General features: G+C 41.0%; 1 protein-coding gene across 2 annotated transcripts; it reads right to left on the bottom strand.

The window, feature by feature from the left end:
• Window positions 1-14,232: 14,232 nt before the first annotated feature.
• On the bottom strand, window positions 14,233-18,774 carry LOC129646842 (periphilin-1-like). 2 transcript variants are annotated; one of them, XM_055573661.1, is made up of 4 exons: window positions 17,541-18,774; window positions 16,493-16,922; window positions 15,931-15,983; window positions 14,233-14,849 (listed from the first exon to the last, which is right to left on the bottom strand). In XM_055573661.1, exons 2-4 carry the CDS (start codon window positions 16,877-16,879, stop codon window positions 14,747-14,749), a joined length of 543 nt encoding a protein of 180 aa, XP_055429636.1. In that variant the 5' UTR covers window positions 16,880-16,922; window positions 17,541-18,774; the 3' UTR covers window positions 14,233-14,746. The 2 variants fall into 2 exon arrangements, with proteins under 2 accessions (XP_055429636.1, XP_055429637.1); XM_055573662.1 differs by lacking the exons at window positions 15,931-15,983; window positions 17,541-18,774 and having other exon boundaries at window positions 16,493-17,075.
• Window positions 18,775-19,139: the final 365 nt, after the last annotated feature.

Raw genomic sequence — 19,139 nt, 5'->3', positions numbered from 1 at the left:
GGAATGTACAGAGAAGGCGTGTTCTCACGTGGGGTTTTCCCCATTGATTACCTCGCCCCAGCATGTTGTCACAAAGGAAAACCACAGGGAAAACTTCCTGTCTTTCCCTAATGTCAGGAAGGTGTGAAGGTCAGGATGGAGGGGGAGGGAAGGCTGAGAAGGGGAAAATCCTTTGAATTTGCAAAGAAAGAAAAGTAGCTTTGCCCTGTGTCCCAGAAGAGGTATCTGTTTTAACTTAATCTCTTGTCTCTGAGAAGAGAGGACAAGGATTAGCAGTGGTACAAAGGTCAGCCCCACTTAGGAACATTCCAGAATTCCTACTGCTTACACTCTGTGAGCTTTCCAGAGGCAACTGGGGAGGGAGAGGACAAGGTGGGACACCAAGGCATTTATGGTGTCATCATTCGTGCTCAACTGTCACCAAAGCTTTTGAATTTCTAGGTGACTATTCAGAGCTGGTAATACAATTCAAATTAGTGTTTCCAGTTTTGGTGGAAAATTTGCTGTTGTCGTTTGGTCTCTAAGTTGTGTCCAACTCTTTGCAACCCCATGGATTGCAGCCCACCAGGCTCCTCAGTCCATGACATTTCCCAGGTAGGAATATTGGAGTGGGTCTTTATTCCCTTCTCAGGGGATCTTCCCGACCCAAGGATCAAACCCACACCTCCTGCATTGACATGCTTTACTGCTGAGCCACCAGTACTGGAAAATACCAGCTCTTCAGGAAGACTCAAGCTTCGACTTCATTTAGTTTCAGGTTCACTCCTCTACATCTACATTAATGTGACTCGAATCAATACTGCAGCTCAGAAAGTGAGCTCCCCTCTTCCCTTAACTCTACATGCCAATGTGGTTACATAACTCAATACAAAGCCTCAGAAGGGAAAAAAAAAAAGTGGGGGAGCCTATCAGTGGTGAATAATCAACAAAACAAAGGTCAAATTACAATGATAATGATAATGTGGTATGAATATCTAACTTATGACAATATAAGAACTCTCCACTAGGAAGAATATCATTGTAAACTAAGCAGTAGGTTTGTAGGAAGGGTATGACTATAAAGAAATAACACAAGTCAGAGCAAGATCCTCTATGACCCACCTCCCAGAGTAACAGAGATAAAAACAAAAATAAACAAGGGGGACCCAGTTAAACTTAAAAGCTTTTGTACAGCAAAGAAAACTATAAACAAGGTGAAAAGACAACCCTCAGAATGGAAGAAAATAATAGCAAATGAAACATCTGACAAAAGATTAATTTACAAAACATACAAGCAACTCATTACAACTCAATACCAGAAAAACAAACAACCCAATCAAAAAGTGGGCAAAAGACCTAAACAGACATTTCTCCAAAGAAGACATACAGATGGCTAATTAACATATGAAAAGATGCTCAACATCGCTCATCATTTAAAAAAATGCAAGTCAAAACTACAATGAGTTATCATCTTACACTGGTCAGAATGGCCATCATCAAAAAATCCATAAACAATGCTGGAGAGGGTGTGGAAAAAATGGAACCTTCCTGCACTGTTGGTGGGAATGTAAATTGATACAGCCACTGTGGAAGACAATACGGAGATTCCTCAAAAAATGGAGTAGAACTACCACGTGGCCCAGCAATCCCACTACTTGGCGTATGCCCTGAGGAAACCAAAACAGGAAAAGGCACATGTACCCCAGTATTCATTGCAGCACTATTTACAGTGGGGTGACAGAGGATGAGATGGTTGGATGGCATCACTGACTCAGTGGAACAAACTCTGGAAGATGTTGAAGGACAGGGAAGCCTGATGTGCTACAGTTGATGGGGTCACAGAGTCAGACAGGACTTAGGGGCTGAACAGCAGTACAGTAGCAGCAACACCTCAAACATACAGCGAAAATAAACAGAGCTGAAGGGAAGAATAAACAATTCAACAATAAAAGTCAGATATTTCAATACCACATTTTCAATCATGAATAGAAAAACTATACACAAAATGCACAAGAAAACAGAAGATTTGAACAACAGTATAAACCAACTAAACCTAACAGACTTCAACAGAATACTCCAGCCAACAACCATGGAAGAGGCGTTTTTCTGAAGTGTACATGAAACATTCTTCCATAAATCATGTGCTAAGGCAGAGAACACGAGTCAGTAAACTTAAAGGGATTGAAACCATACAAAATATGTTTTCAAACCACAATGGAATCAGAATTCAACAATGGAAGAAAATTTGGGAAATTCACAGCTATGTCTAAACACATATTATACAATATGTGTCTAAATGACTGATGTGTGAAAGAAGAGGTCAATAAAGAATGTAGAAAATATTTTGAGAGGAAATAAAATGAAAATACAACATACCAAAACTTGTATGGTGCTGCAAAAGCACTGATTAGAAAGGAATTTAGAGCAGGGATAAATGAAATTGAGAAAAGCAAAATAGTAGAGGAAATGGCACCCCATTCCAGTACTTTTGCCTAGAAAATCCCATGGACGGAGGAGCCTGGTAGGCTGCAGTCCACGGGGTCGCTGGAGTCAGACACGACTGAGCGACTTCCCTTTCACTTTTCACTTTCATGCATTGGAGAAGGAAATGGCAACCCACTCCAGTGTTCTTGCCTGAAGAATCCCAGGGACGGGGAGCCTGGTGGGCTGCCGTCTATGGGGTCGCACAGAGTCGGACACGACTGGAGCGACGCAGCAGCAGCAGAGGAAATCAAAGGATTCAAAAGTGGGTTCTTAGAGAAAATCAACAAAATTAATCAGTGTTAATTAGACTAACCAAGAAACAAAAGGGAGGGGTAGAGTGAAGAGAAGACAAACTGCTAAACACAGAAATGAAAGAAGAGACACCACTACCAACTTTAAGAAATGAAAAAGACTATAAGGGAATTGTGAACAACTGTATGTCAATGCATTAGATAAAATAGATGAAAGAAACAAATTACTAGAAAGACACAAATTATGAATCTGACTCAAGTAGATGTAGAAAGTTTGAATATGCAACAAGCAATCAAATTGGTAACTAGACATATTTCCACAAGGAAAAGTCCAGACACCGATGGCGTCACTGGATAATTCTATCAAATATTAAAGAAAAAATTAAAGCCAATCCTTTACAAACTTTTTTTTTTAAGTATATGAGGAGAAGACAATTTCTAATTCACTCTATGAGGACAGTACTGTACTGATATCAAAATTAGATAGAGATATTACAATAAAAAAAACTACAGACTAATATCTCTTGTGAATACAGACACAAAAGTCCTCAACAAAATACTAGTAAACTGTACCTAACAACATATAAAAAGGATCATGCACCATAACCCAGGAAATGTAATATATAATAGTAACAGAATGAAAGACAAAAACCATGTGAAAAGCATTTGACAAAACCCAACACCCAATCATAATTAAAAACTCAATAAACTAGGAATGGTCACCTATGAAAAATCCCACAGCTTGTTCATACTTAATGTTGAAAGACTGAACGCTTTCCTCTTGACAGCAAAACCATGACAAGAGTGTCCATTCTCACCACTTCTATTCACTGTTGTACTGGAGGTTCTAGTCAGGATAACTGGTCAAGAAAAAGGCGAAGGCACCCAGATTGGAAAAGAAGTAGTAACTATCTTAATTTGCAAATGAGATAATCTTGTATACAGAACATCTAAAGAACCTACTAAAAAACTATTACAACTAATAAATTCAACAAGGTGGTGGCAAGATTCAAGATCAATTTACATAAAATCAATTGTATTTCTATATATCAATAAGCCACTTGAACATAGAATTAAGAAAATAATTACTATTATAGTAGTATAAAAGAATAAAATACTTAGGTATACATTTAACCAAAGAAGTGAAAAGTAACTAAAAATTACAAAACATTATTAAAGACATTAAAGAAGACTTCTAAATAAATGGAAAGACCTCCCATGTCATGGGTTGGAAGATCCTTGTTAAGATGTCACTACTCTCTAAACTAACCTACAGATTCAACACAAGTCCCAGCAAACTTCCAGCTGAATTCTTTATATATATATAAATTTCTTTTTAATTGAAGGATAATTATTTTACAATGTTGTGTTGGTTCCTGCCATACATCAACATGAATCAGCCATACGTATATATATGTCCCCTCCTTCTTGAGCCTCCCTCCCATCTTCTACCCCATCCCACCCCTCTGGGTTGAGCTCCCTGCATCCTACAGCAAATTTCCACTGGCCATCTATTTTACATATGGTTAATGTATACGTTTCCATGCTACTCTTTCAGTTGTTCCACCCTTTCCTTCCCCTATGCTTCCCTGGTGGCTCAGACGGTAAAGCGTCTACCTGCAATGCGGGAGACCTGGGTTTGATCCCTGAGTCAGGAAGATCCCCTGGAGAAGGAAATGGCAACCCACCCCAGTACTCTTGCCTGGAAAATTCCATGGACTGAGGAGCCTGGAAGGCTACAGTCCATGGGGTCACAAAGAGTTGGACACGACTGAGAGACTTCACTTTCTTTCGTTTCTTTACTTTCTCCTTCCCCTGTTGTATCCACAAGTTGGTTCTCTATATCTGCATCTCTATTCCCAGCTGACTTCTTTTCAGAAGTGGAAAAAGATGGTACTCAAATTCATATGGGGTTGCAAAGGATCCCAAAGAGCCTCCCGATTACATAATTTACTATAAACCTAATCAACACATGTGATACTGGCTTAAGTGTAGAGAAATACATCAATGAAATTAAATTGAGAGTCCAGATATAAACCTTTGTATCTATGGTCAACTGATTACTTATTGTGGTACCAAGACCATTCAGTGGGGGAAAGAATAGTCTTTTCAGCAAATGGTGCTGGGACAACTAGATATCCACATGTAAAAAAGTTATCTTAGTAATGTTAATGATATTACCTCACACCATACACAAAAATTAACTCAAAAAGGATCATATACCTAAATATAAGAGTTTAAATTCTGACCCTCTTAGAAAAAAACATGGAAGTAAATCTTCATGACCTTGGATTGGGTAATGATTTTTCAGATATAAGACCAAAAGCTCAAGCAACAAAATCAAACTGGATTCTATCAAAACTATAAACTTTCATGCTTCAAATAGAACTATAAAAATGTGAAAAAGCCATCAACAGAAAGGAAGGAAATACTTACAAATTATACATCTGATAAGGGACTTAATGCTTGTATACAGAATATATGAAGAAACCCTACAACTCAATAATGTAAACATTTTTGTTGTTCAATTGCTAAGTCATGCTCAACTCTTTGTGACCTCATGAACTGCAGCACACCAGGCTTCTCTGTCCTTCACTGTCTCCTGGAATGTGCTCAAACTCACGTCCATTGTGCTGAAGATGCTATCTAACCATCTCATCCTCTGCCACCCCCGTCTCCTAATGTAAAGATAAATAATCCAATTTAAAAATGGACAAAATACATAAGTAAACATTTCTCCTAAGATATGTAAGTAGTCAGAAAGCACATGGAAAGATGTTTAACATCATTAGTCATTAGATAAACGCAGATCAAAACCACAATACCATACCACTTCACACCCACAGGGATGGATATCATCAAAAACAATGTGGAGAAGTTGCAGTCCTCATGTATTATTGATAGGAGTGAAATATGGTGCAGCCACTTTGAAAAACATTTTGACAGTGCCTCAAATGGTTGACTGTGGAATTGTCATATGACCCAGCAATCCCACTTTTAGGTATACACTCGAGAAATTTATCTCCACACAGAAACTTGTATGAATGTCATGGCAGCATTATTCATAATAGCCCAGAAGTGGAAATAATACAAATGCCATCAACTGATGAACAGATAGCATAAATACATAAATGTAGCGAATGTGTACAGTAGAATGTTGTTTGGCAATAAAAATGAAAAAGTACTAGTGGATGATACAATATGGATGAACCTTGGAAACATTTAAACAAGTGAAAAAAAAAAACCACAAAAGGCCACATACTATATGAGTCCATCTATATAAAATGTTCAAAACCAGCAAACCTACAGATACAGGAAGTCGAATACTGATAGTTGAAGGTAGACTGAGGGGTTAGGGGAAAGGGAGGGGAAGGAAGAGTGACTGCTAATGGTTATGACGTTTCCTTATTTTTTTAATCTAAAAATAGATAGTGATGACTTCTATAATCCTGTGAATATACTAAAACACATAGAATTGTGCACTTTAAAAGGGTGAATTTTATGGTATGTGAATTATATCTCAATAAATTTCATAACGCAACAAAAAAAATTCTCCCACCCACCTCCATCTAACACTCACCCCAGCCCACAGGTACCCTTTCTTTCTTTTCATAGATGTGTCATTTCATATTTGTCACTTAAAACCTTTTTAAAAATATGACCTTCAACTAATTTTTTGCTCATTTGATGAACATACTAATGAGGTTAACATAAGAAAATTATTTCAAACCTAATTTATTAGAAACCTATATCACACTGGAATTCAGGCTCTGGCTATATTTTCAAATATGTCGGGCATTCCTGATAAGTCTTAATTCCTTCATGTAGTAGAGTCTCGGTGTCTTGTTTTTTTTTCCCCCAGAAAAAAAATTTGACACGTGTTTTACATGGAAGGTACAGAGTGGCTCATACGGCTGACCAGAGCATGACAAAGGCATTCAAGGGAGCTTATAAGAAAATGAAAACACAAATAACTATAAAATCTAGCAATACAGTAAGTGCCATCTTCATATTATATGAAATATTTTCATAGAAATTAACAAAATATGGTCACTTAAAAATGACTTAACTCCCCTTCCGTTTCTATGATGAACACAAGACATGCCACACTGACTTAACAAAGTAACCATCAAAAACTATTCTCTTCCTGATAGGGATTCCATGTAAAGTTTGTGGATGATAATACAAGTTCCTTTTAAAACAGCATTGATTGGCATTCCAATATACATTAGGTGCAAATTCTGCACCTTTGATTCCACTTCTAGGAGAATTCTCCAGGCCAGAATACTGGAGTGGGTAGCCTTTCTCTTCTCCAGGGGATCTTTCCAACCCAGGGATCAAATCCAGGTCTCCTGCAATGCAGGCAGATTCTTTACTAGCTGGGGAGCCACAGGGGAAGCCTTTGAGATACCTAAAAGAGTTAAAAGTCATTGAGTCAGAAAGCACATTGGTAGATGCGCGGGGCTGAGGGGTGCAGGGGTAGGAGCGGGTGGGGAGTTAGTGTTTAATGGGGACAGAGTTTCAGTTTAGAAAGGTGAAACATTGAGTCTCAAGATGGATGATAATGAAAGTTGTACTACAGTGTGAATGTACTTAGTGCCACTGAACTGCACAGTTAAACATGATTAAAGTAATATGCTTTATATTATGGGACTTTTACCACAATTAAAGCACATTTTTTAAAAATAGCTGTATTGATCACTACTATGTTCTTCTGGGTGTCTTAACAGAGAACGTGATGTCTGTTTCCTTACACGTGTGTACATGATTCAAAGACAAGGAATTAGACGGCCCTGAACTCTCTGGCTTCCACACAAGTGGGTCCTGGCTGAGCTTCAAGGAACAAACATGCTTCTTACCATGGTTTCTGGATAGTACCAAATTGTAGAATTTCTAAGATATAGAAGGGTGGTGACCATCCAGCTCAATATCTTAAAGATAAGAACATGGAAGCCAGAGAGTGGTTTGACTTCATCAACATTGAACCATGATGACCGGATCTAGAATTCAGATCCTCCTCCCCAGGTCAGAGATTGTTCTGCATTTCCTCCTCAAAGTTTTATCATCTGATTATCAAATGGGTGGAATTATATATCATCAACTTATACTTCTGTTTTCTTTAGATAGTGACACGAATTGTAGTTTCTGTACAGGCTTAATCATGTACACCAAACACTGAAGCATTACAGAGATGGTGAACAAAAAAAATAACAAGCCCCAGCTTCACTGGAGGGTGGAAACAATGCAAATACCCACAACGACAGCTTGAAACAAGTCAAGCATCTTGCTTCTTGGCATCTAAGTTTGGACTCCCCTGAAAGCAGGGCCTCAAGTATAGATAACTTATTTGAGACATAATCCCAGGAAATAAGAGTCAGGCAGGGAGATGAAGCAAGGAAAGGATTTCAAGGTCATTCTGTGGGCAGTGGGAGGTCTGTTACACTAGAACCTCCAAAGAAGCAAAGACATGTCTTACAGAGTTATCCCCCTGAAGAGTGGCAGACTGACATTTGTCAGCCAGCTCACATGCCTCATTATCTCAAGAGTGTCCTGGGGGCATTCAACCCCTTATAGTTTCAAGCTATGCTTGAACTTCCCAGGTGGTGCTGGTGGTAAAGAATCCACCTGCAAATACCGGAGATGCGAGAGACACGGGTTCAATCCCTGGGTCACAAAGGTCCCCTGGAGTAGAAAATGGCAACCCAAGCCTGTATTTTTGCCTGGAAAATTTCATGGACAGAGGAGCCTGGTGGGCTACAGTCCATGAGGTAGAAAAGAGTTGGACATGACTGAGCACAAACACACACACAGGAGTGAGGAGGTTAGTCCAGCATTCTCTCTCAGCCCTGAGAAAGTTTTGGAGCAGAAAGACAAGCATAGCATCCTCCAGGTAAGTTACTGTCCAAGTGATATGATCTCAGTTCACTCCACTACCCCTGGGGCTGAAATCAAAGGTAAGCTGAAAGAATGTGACTGTAGGTTTCAGAGATAACTTGCCACAATGGTTTAAGAAAGCTTTCCTAGGAAAATGAACTTGAAGCAAGCAATTATAAAGAAAATAACTACTGTACATGCTAAAGCCAGATGATTTCCACCTAGAACCCAGGAGGACAGCTCGGTTTTGTAAAAAAATATTTTCCAGAACATACTGAATATGCACATGTCTTGCTTCCTTGTGTCCCACTGATCCTGAGACAAAAGCTTTGTCATAAATTCATTATGTTTCAAGGCTGTGTAGTCATACTGAGGAATACTTATATGTTGGATCTAGGAAAACCAAAGCCTAATATTTCTGAGGCTCACAAAGAAGCCTGAAAATGTCATCATTACCACTAAAGAAATAGTCAAGAGAGGAATTACCAAAAGATGCCAATGTGACCTGCAGTGTGAGCCAGAGCCGAGGTCCTAGGTCAGTGCAAACATCATGAGGAGAAACACCATGATAAAGAAGTTTTCAGTCTCTATGTTAAATACAAGACACCTGTCAATATGATTCTTCATAACATTTTTACAGGGAGTAGGTCAGATATCAGTTTTCAAAATATATATATATATGACGTTACTCTCTGATAGCCACTGGTTGTTGTCATTGTTTAGTCACTCAGTCACGTCTGACTAATTGAGACCCCATGGGCTGTAAGCCCACCAGGCTCCTCTGTCCATGGAATTCTCCAAGCAAGAATACTGAAGTGTATTGCCATTCCCTTCTCCAGGGGATCTCCCTGACTCAGGGGTTGAACCTGGGTCTCCTTCATTGCAGGCAGATTCTTTACCATCTGAGCTCCCAGAGAAGCACAGCCGCTGGTAGAGTCATGCATTAATTGTTTGAGTTTTTTGTTGTTGTTGTTTTTTCCAAGAACCAAAAGATATACCACTGAGAGATTGTTAAAGCACTGGTTTGTAGGTCCAGTAAAACTGGAAGCCAGCTTCGTTCTGAATTTCTGCAGGGTTGTTGTTTAGACCAAAATAAAGACCCCTATAACCAGTCTTATGATAACAGAAATGGAGCTTGAGGGCTGCCAAATAAATTTTTGAGTTTGGACACCCACTCCAGTCTATGACCAAAGTCGTATATGTTTTATATGTGAAAAGTGTATATTCCTTTTCTGACCTACTGAGAGACCCTCCAGTTCAGATTTAGTTTCTCTGTAGGAAGAGGAATAAAATTTGGCTCACTCCTCCTTGCTTTGTTTATCCTTATGGGAGGCTCTTCAATACTCTCTGGTTTCCATCTCCTTGGTTTCTGGGTGGTCACAGCAGAGGAGTGTCATTAACGACATACGGGAAGAAATCAGCAGGGCTATTACAGGACTCAGTCATAACCAGTGGACGTAGATGGTGCCAAAGTTTCCTGTACATAACCATAAAACCTCACCTTCCCAGAGCCAACAAGGTAAGGCTATCAAATAGTTTGAAGGTGGAGTCATGAGTCTGATGAATGGAGAAGACAATGTTCCTTCTCTGCCTTGACATCTTCTTCAGGAGAAGAATTGCATTTGAGATGCCAGCATCCAAGCCCATGATACCAACACTTGCCTGTGTAGTCAGAGCTATGATTTTTCCAGTAGTCAAGTACAGATGTGAGAGTTGGACCATAAAGAAGGCTGGGTGCTGAAGAATAGATGCTTTTGAATTGTGGTGCTGGAGAAGACTCTTGAGAGTCCCTTGGACCACAAGGAGATCAGACCAGTCGATCCTAAAGGAAGTCAATCCTGAATATTCACTGGAAGGACTAATGCTGAAGCTGAAGCTCTGATACTTTGGCCACCTGATGAGAAGAACTGATTCATTGGAAAAGACCCTGATGCTGGGAAAGATTGAAGGCAGGAGGAGAAGGGGATGACAGAGGATGAGATGTTTGGATGGCATCATTGACTTAATGGACATAAGTTTGAGCAAACTCCAGGAGACAGTGAAAAACAGGGATCTGGGCATATTGCCATCCATGGGGTCTCAAAGAATCGGACATGACCAAGCAACTGAACAACAAGTCCATGGTGGGCTAACCATACACAGGACCATTGGATCTGAAATCCCCTCCATTCTAATGCTGGTTTTCTTTCTCTCTCCTCCAGACACTCCCCTAAATTTTCTGGCTTCTCACCTTTGAGTCCCCGACTTGGCTTATGTCAAGGTCTTGAATGATTTTGTTAGTATGCTGGGGGTTTTTTTTGTTTTGTTTTTTGTTTTTGCTTGACTGCTCCATACTTGTCAAATGGCCACTGAAAATTCTAAGTTTTCTCTTACTGTCAAAGTCTCCATCTTGCTGTCATCTTGGGCTACATAGCCTCTGGTCCTTTCAAAGTTGGCAGATTGAGGGTTTCCTTCTTTGTAGCCAGTACACCTGACAATGAAGACTTGCCTCCTCTCAAGGGTACCAAAATCACATTAAGAGCAGTTTCATCACCCCATTGACAACCTTCAGTATCTTCTGCTCAACTATTTTGACCAACTAGGAAGTCACTCTTCCCCTTCACTTAATAGCAAATACTATAAAAACTTTAAAAGGGGAGCATAAAAAAATAAATAAATAAATAAAAGGAGAGCATAAGAGAGGGCAGTGAGGAAGCTTGTTGATACTAGGGTGGTAACATCCCAAAGTCTATGGAGGTCCCAGCAGATGGCCCTTCTGCTCAACTGTTTTGACCAACCAGGAAGTCACTCTTCCCCTTTACTTAATATCAAATATTATAAAAACTTTAAAAGAAGAGCATAAGAGAGGGCAGTGAGGAAGCTTGTTGATACTAGGGCGGTAACATCACAAAGTCTATGGAGGGCTCAGCAGATGGACCATTGGTGCTTGTTTTTGACATTGGGAAAATGGAAACATTCTTTGCAGACATCTAGAAAAAATTTTCTCTGCTGTGCCACTATGAGAGAGAATGAATCTTTCCCACTGAATTCTAAGTGGAATTCTGATTTGTGAAAATGCTATGGCCACCTTCCTGCTGTGGAAGATCATCTCTGCTTGGTCTTACTTTTTAAAACATATACACGCCTGCATTCACACACACACACAAACACACACACATATACTTTTTGTTGTTCAGTAGCTCAGTCCTGTCTGACTCTTTGTGACCCCATGGACTGCAATATGCCAGGCTCCTCTGTCCTCCACCATCTCCTGGAATTTGCTCAAATTCATGTCCATTGAGTCTTTGATGCTCTCTAACCATCTCATCCTCTCTCACCCCCTTCTTTTGCTTTCAATCCTTTCCAGCAGCAGGGTCTTTCATGATGAGTTGACTATTGCATCAGGTGACCAAAGTATTAGAGTTTCAGCTTCAGCATCAGTCCTTCCAATGAATATTTAAGATTGATTATACTTCTGTTCACATAAAAGGAAAAGTAAGGGGTGAAGGGTAAAGAACATGAATGATTACCCCTCCAAGGAAAGATCCAGAGAGGGTGCCTCATTGACATGGGCCCTATTGCTCACCCAAGAGAAGAGGAATTCATTCATTCAACAAGGGTATTTGTGCACCTCATTTGTACTAGAGACTGTTCATGGCACTGAGGATAGCATAGTAAACAAAACAAAGTCTCTACCCATGTGCAACTTGGATTGTAGTAGATGAGACAGACAAGAAAGACATCAACAGGTAAGTAATTTAATATTAGGTAATGTAAGTGTTTTGAAGAAAAGTAAAGTGGGATGATGAAAAAGACTGTTCATGAGTGCCATTTGAATGAGGTGATCAGGAAAGGTCTTGAGTGCCATTTAGGTGAGGCCATCTGGAAAGAACCTTTGCGGGAGACAGTGAGCAGAGACTGAATGAAGTCAAGGAGAGAGCTCTGTAGGTATCTGGGCAAAGAGCACCCAAAGTGGAGGGAACAGCAAGGGCAACATCCCCAAGACAGTGAACTGCTTGGGAAACTTGAGGGACAGCAAGGCCCGTGTGCTGGAGGAGAGGGAGTGAGGGGCAGGGTGGTATGGAACGAGGACAGAGAGGCAGCCAGGAGAGAGATCAGGTAAGAAGACTCTGTTGGTCTTGGTCAGGAGTTTGCTTGATTGTTCTAACTGGAATGGGGGTCCACACATGCTCAGTCACTCAGTTATGTCTGACTCTTTGCAACACCATGAACTGTGGCCCACCAAGTTCCTCTGTCCATGGGATTTTCCAGGCAAGAATACTGGACTGGGTTGCCATTTCCTCCTCCAGGGGATCTTCCCAATCCAGACATCCAACTCGAGTCTCTTGCCTTGGCAGGTCAATTTGTGACCCCTGGAAAGCCCAAATGGGACAGGATAGGATGCCATTGGATAAACTTCTGTAGGGAAACAGTTTAAGATTTTAAAAGGAGAACAGGTCTTCCCTCATGATCCACTGGCTAAGACTCTGCACTCCCAATGCAGAGGGCCTGGGGTTCAGTCCCTAGTCAGGGAGCTAGGTCCCACATGCTGCAACTAAGACCCAGTGCAGTCAAGTAAATAAAGAAATAAAAATAAATATTAAAATGAGAACAGGATAGAAGCAAGGAAAGCAGTGAGGAAGTTTGTTAATAGCAGGGTGGACATGGTAGAGATGGTCAGAGTAGTTAAATTGGGAATATAAAGATAAAAAGAAGAGTTATTTTATATATATATTTGGATAGTGAATATGAAAGAAAAAGTAGGAATGATTCCAAGTGTTTTGTCTTGAATAACTAAGGGAGTGGTAGTGCAATTTAATCAGGGAGCAGTGAGAGCAGAGTGGATTATTGAGGGAAGAAAAGAACCAGGATTTCTGTCCTGTCTATAATGCTCAATTGCCGGGGACCAGCCCCGGCTGATCCAGGGTATTCGAAGGAGAGACGGCTAGGCGAGGGTCAGGGAACAACTGCTTAATTACACTTTAATTAAGGATACAAAGAGTAATAGAATAAGGATAGCTCAGTGAGGAAATTCAGTGGAGAAAAGCGGCTGAAATAAGGATAGCTCAGTAGGAAAATTCAGTGGAGAAAAGAAGCTGAGTGGCTTGGTTTACGCGGAAAATCAATATAACCCGTGACACCAGGTTAGCTCTGACCACGGAGGCCGCAGGCGCCCTCTCGAATAGCGGAAGGTGCCCCACCTTAGACACCTTCTCGAGTGGGTCTTAGAAGCCCAGGCAAATAAATGGTCGCAGAGGACATCCGCGCTCCAGATGGACGCTCAGCTGGAAGTTAAAGGGAAGAATGACATGGGGAGACCAAGCGTTGGTGAGCAAGGCCCGCACTTTATTTTCCAAAGTAGTTTTTATACCTAAAGTTGTGCATAGAGGATAATGGGGGAAGGGGTGGAGTCATGCAAGGACAGCAGTTCCTGGTCCTAATCGAAGCCAGGCTTTCAAACTTATCATATGCAAAAGTTCAGGTGATTGACATCATCTTCTTGCCCAGAGGCCTGTTAACATTTTAAGAAACTTATTTTTCTCTAAAGGTGATTATTCCAAAGTCAGGCACCAGCCTTCCAAAAAGCATTAGACAAAGCTGCATTTTACATTTCTATACACCCGTTATATCAATCAATACACTGCCAAGGACACAGTAGGTAAGGAGTATGGAGACTTAGCAGCAAACATTGGCCCAACAAGTGAAAAACCCTTCACCAATACAATTTCTAATCAATCTTTTAACTACTCAAAGGAATCTGTGTTTAGGCAGTTTAGAACATCTCCTGCCTCTCACAGTTGGGAGGCTCTGAACAATCACATGTGGCCAGAAAAACCCATTCAGGCAGGCTAGAGGATTTCCAAAGGAGTTTGTAGGTTGAAACACTGTCACATCCAGGAATTATTAGCTGGAGCTGTAAGCTAACTCTCTTTTCAGAGAGAGGTAGTGGGGGACAGTCCCCCGTAAAGTCAGAGGTGTAGGTGAAAGCACAAAGCAGAAAGTAGGCAGACTCTGGTTTTGGGGGTAGATGCTCGAGAATTTCCAGGGGGACTCCTGAGGCTCGATCCCGCCTTTGCGTATGCCGAGCCTCCTTCCTCATGACCTTTGTCATGGGCGGAGTGCCTCACGCTGGCTCCCGGCAGTGATAGAATTCCAGTTGAGCTATTCCAGATCCTCACTCAATATGCAATATGCCGGCTCCCAGCATCTCCCCCTTTTTTATTTCTTAAAACAGCCAGATGCAGCTCAGTCGCGAGCTTCTGAATGTTCTGCCGAAGAATCCTGACAATACAAGGAAGAATGAATATGAGAAGCAAAATTAAAGCACCAGCAGCGATGTATCCAAGGATATTAGACAGAATGTTTTTTCCTGAAATGAAGTTAGAGAAAGTGTGAAAAAAGTCATTAGCTGCCCCAGCGGCAGTAAAATCCAGTCGAGAGTGTTCCAGGGTCTGTATTTGATTATGAAGTTTCCCTAAGTCCAGGCCAATGTCAGAGCTGTTCCAAACACCTGAGATATGATTTTTGATTTTTTCCCATTCATAATCTGTCTCGTTTACCTTTAAAGATGTCACGCATATCCACCGGTAATCAGCGTGGCAAGACAGAGCCATTTTTACTTTTAACGCCTGTAACTCAGTCCCAATATGCATTATTGCCTCTTCTAAGGCATCTACTCTCATCTCCAATTTTCTATCTATAACTTCCTGTGTTGCTAGAGTTAAAGAGACATTTTTAGACATGGTATCAACATATTGGGCAGTATGCACTTGTTGACTCAGTGATATTGCTGCCGCAGTAACAGAAGTAATTGCTGCTATCAAAGCCGATATTCCTAAAATAAGTAAGCCCACAAATCGCCGTTGTCGCATTAAATCTCGTAGTTGTTGTAACACGGCAAGGCCGTAATTGTCATACCAGTGGCTAGTCACTGTCACAGGTATCAGGAGATAGGGTGGGCGTTGTAACACCACAAAAGAGCAAACATTATATTGAGGGGTCAAACAAGATGAAAGCATACATTGGTCACAAGTTACTATATTAGGTCCACCTGAATAATTCATGCGTACATTAAGCTTCTTGGAGTCATTAGTAAAAAGAAAAACATAAGGGGAGGGTAGACAAGCTAAAACAGAATAAGTAGAATTGCTATCTGGGCGGTACAAGGAGACAGGAGCAGTAGCAGCAAGGGCTCTCCAAATATCAGGTTGCCAATAGGTCTGTTTCTTCGTTGTATAAGACAGCATGGGAGGAACAAATTGATTACGATGCCTTCTAGTGGCATGTGTTGGCCAAGGAAGAGGAATCCTATCCCAATTCTCGAATCTGCCCTCAAATGTATCATTGGCCAATGGATCCTCACCTGGATTCGGGTTGCTCCAGTCCTGAATAGTATAATCTCCACCTCCTGGTATCCTATAATCAATCCTTGAATCATAAGTACAAGATGTCCAAGTCGGATACCCTGTACGACTGTCTATGGTGTTCCATACTTTCTCTGAAGGAGCAACCTTATAACAATTCGGATATTTTGGTGGAGATTTGGAATGCAGGGTTACATAGGGGTCAAGAATCCCGGGCATACGAGCCAATAATACCCAAGCTGATCGATGACGTAAAGACCAGGAATCTGTTATAATTATTTTTTTAGAGGCCCCAACACATCCTTCTTTGGTGGGGGTAATAAAGCTTCTAGGGTCATTGGGGAAGTTAAAGCAAACAGGGAAATCACCTGTTAATCCCCTGAAGGTATAATTGAAGTTAATAGGATATTTATCTCTAGTGTAAGAAGTATAGGATCCTCCCAAGAGCTGGGGTTGGTCTGTGTTGACCCGTATAGGCTCATTATCCCAAGTAACAACTTGGAAAGTTGGAGGATCTGGGAGATACGCCCAGTATTTGGTTGGAATAGGGGAGGCGCTTACCTGACAGGAAAGCAAAGCAAGCATGGCAATAAACAGTTTCTCAGGAGAAGCTGGAGATCCCTGTAAGGAAGCTATTCCCCGTGCCTGGTGGCAGAGTGTTTTTATTTGTCCCCAAGTAGGTATGGAGGCATTCCGGGTCGCCTGAGTCAGGCGGCCTGACACCCTTTTGTGAGGCAAAGGATCGGGAGGAGCAATATCCTGTATATGAAGTTGAGACATCTGCTTGGTGGGTGGATCCGTTCCTTGCTCATCCGGGATCTCCGCTGTCAGTTGTCCCGACGCTGGAGGCATTTCCCGTGCTGGCGGGGGGAGTGAAGGCAGAGGAGGTCCCTTCCTTTTTCGGGGTCGCAGCAGCTGGGGAATCCGGTATCCGAGGGGCTGAGACATGGCGAATCAATCTGTCTGGAACCCAAATTGGAGAATCTGCGTCCTGTGGAAAAATGCAAGCATATCCTCGACCACTGGTTAACAATGGGTCGGGACCTTTCCATTGTCCGGAAAGGAGGTCCTTCCATTTAACTAATGGTTTTGCATTCAGCTGCTCAGGGCACCAATGGCGAAGCATTGCAGTAATTCCGGCCGAATCGGCATTTAAAATATTTATTACGAAAAGAGCATGTTGCAAGATTTGATGGGGAGAGCTATACTTAAACTCCCCTTCTTTTAATTTTTGAATTTGGATTTTTAATGTTTGGTGTGCTCTTTCCACAATGGCTTGTCCCTGGGGATTATAAGGAATGCCTGTATTATGTTTAATTTGAAACTTTAGACAAAATTCCTGAAAAGACTTAGATGTGTAAGCAGGAGCATTATCAGTTTTCAAGGCTTTTGGCAGACCCATATATGAGAAACAAGTAAAGAGATGTTGTATTACATCTTTAACTGCTTCCCCTGTGCGAGCAGTTGCAATAATAACGTGAGAAAAAGTATCTACAGTTACATGAACAAAAGACAATTTTCCAAATGAAGAGACATGAGTTACATCCATCTGCCAGAGTGCATTAGGTTTAAGACCGCGAGGATTAACTCCCATAGGTAAACTATTTACAGTAGTGGGACAATGAGAACAGGAACGAACAATCTCCCGAGCAGATTCTCGAGGAATCTGAAATTGATATCTTAGCGCAGTAGCATTTTGATGGTGGAGTGAATGAGAGGCTCTGGCCTCCTCAATCACAGTAGCCACTGTACTTCTAGTTAACAAGTCAGCCAAATCATTAAAGGCATTTAAAGGGCCGGGCAATCTGGAATGAGCCCGAATGTGTCCAATAAAATATGCTCGGCTTCGTTTCCAAATTTGCTGCTGCAGTTTAGTTAACAAGTGAAATATTGCAGTTTTGTTCTCGGGCAGGACCGCAGTCTCAATATGTGGAAACAGCCTGACCACATACTGAGAATCAGAGTAAAGATTAAATTCCTCCTCTGCAAACATAACAAAGGCCTCTATAACAGCTGTGAGTTCAGCTCTCTGGGCCGAAGTCTCCTGCGTGTGTAAAACTTTACGCTGATCTTTTGTAACTATAGAAGCTCTGCCATTAGCAGATCCGTCAGTAAAAACCATTTGAGCATCTGAGATGGGAGAGTATTTACATCTAACAGGAAAAATAACCGGGTGTTTAGACATAAAATTTAGCAAAACATGTGAAGGTAAATGATGCAGAATTTGGCCAAAATAATTTCCTATAGCAATCTGCCAATTCTCATCAAACATTAGAAGAGCATCAAGTTGTTCTTTATTATATGGAATCACAATTTCTGCTGGTTCTTTACCAAATAATTCAATGCTACGTTTTCTCCCTTTCAATATCAACGTAGCTATCAGTCCCGGATAAGAGGCCACTACTTTTTTAGCCTGGGCGGGGAGATGGACCCATTCTAGGGGGCCGTTTTGCCATAAAACTCCTGTAGGTGCTGTTGGAGTAGCTAGGCAGAGGAATTGCCAATTTGTTTGTAAATTAACTCTTTTTACATAGCTATCGGATAAAGCTGCTTCCACCTTTTCTAAGGCCTCCTGAGCCTCAGCAGTTAATTGTCTCTTAGAAGTTGGATCAGGATCCCCGCGTAAAATGTTAAAAAGAGGTTTTAATTCAGCAGTGGTTAATTTTAAATAAGGTCTGATCCAATTAATGTCGCCTAAAAGTTTTTGATAATCATTTAAAGTAATAAGGTGATCCTTTCTCAATTTTAATGGGGCATGAGTCACAGTTTCTGAATTGATAACCCGTCCTAAGTAAGTTATGGGCGGATTGACTTGAATTTTCTCTGGGGCGATTTTTAAGCCTCTGTCTGTTAACGCCTGGGTCAAATCCTGGAGGACAGTTTGTAAATGAGCTCTATCAGGATGAACTATTAAAATATCATCCATATAGTGAATCATATAGACCTGTTCATATTTAGCTCTAACATCTTCTAAAGCAGCATTAACAAATTTTTGACATAGAGTAGGGCTATTTTTCATTCCCTGGGGCAACACTTTCCATTGAAACCTTAAATGAGGCTGTTTAAAATTTTCTGCTGGTAAACTAAAGGCAAATCGCTTTTTATCCTCAGCATTTAAGGGGATGGTGAAAAAACAGTCTTGCAAATCAATTACAATAATATTATATCCTTCTGGGATGGCTACTGGGGAAGGAAGCCCAGGTTGTAA

The sequence above is a fragment of the Bubalus kerabau genome, chromosome 3 (genome assembly GCF_029407905.1).
Source record: "Bubalus kerabau isolate K-KA32 ecotype Philippines breed swamp buffalo chromosome 3, PCC_UOA_SB_1v2, whole genome shotgun sequence".
NCBI lineage: Eukaryota > Metazoa > Chordata > Mammalia > Artiodactyla > Bovidae > Bubalus > Bubalus kerabau.
The sequence above is the reverse complement of the archived record's forward strand: the minus strand, read 5'-3'. Positions and strand labels throughout refer to the sequence as shown.

Coding starts and splice junctions, on each gene's coding strand:
- LOC129646842 (XM_055573661.1), bottom strand. CDS start 16,879: ATGTCTCAGCCCCTCGGATACCGGATTCCCCAGCTGCTGCGACCCCGA. Junction 15,984..16,492: donor TTGCTTTGCTTTCCTGTCAG/GTAAGCGCCTCC, acceptor GATTGATTATAG/GATACCAGGAGGTGGAGATT. Junction 14,850..15,930: donor CTGGAGCAACCCGAATCCAG/GTGAGGATCCAT, acceptor TTGTATTGTCAG/GATTCTTCGGCAGAACATTC.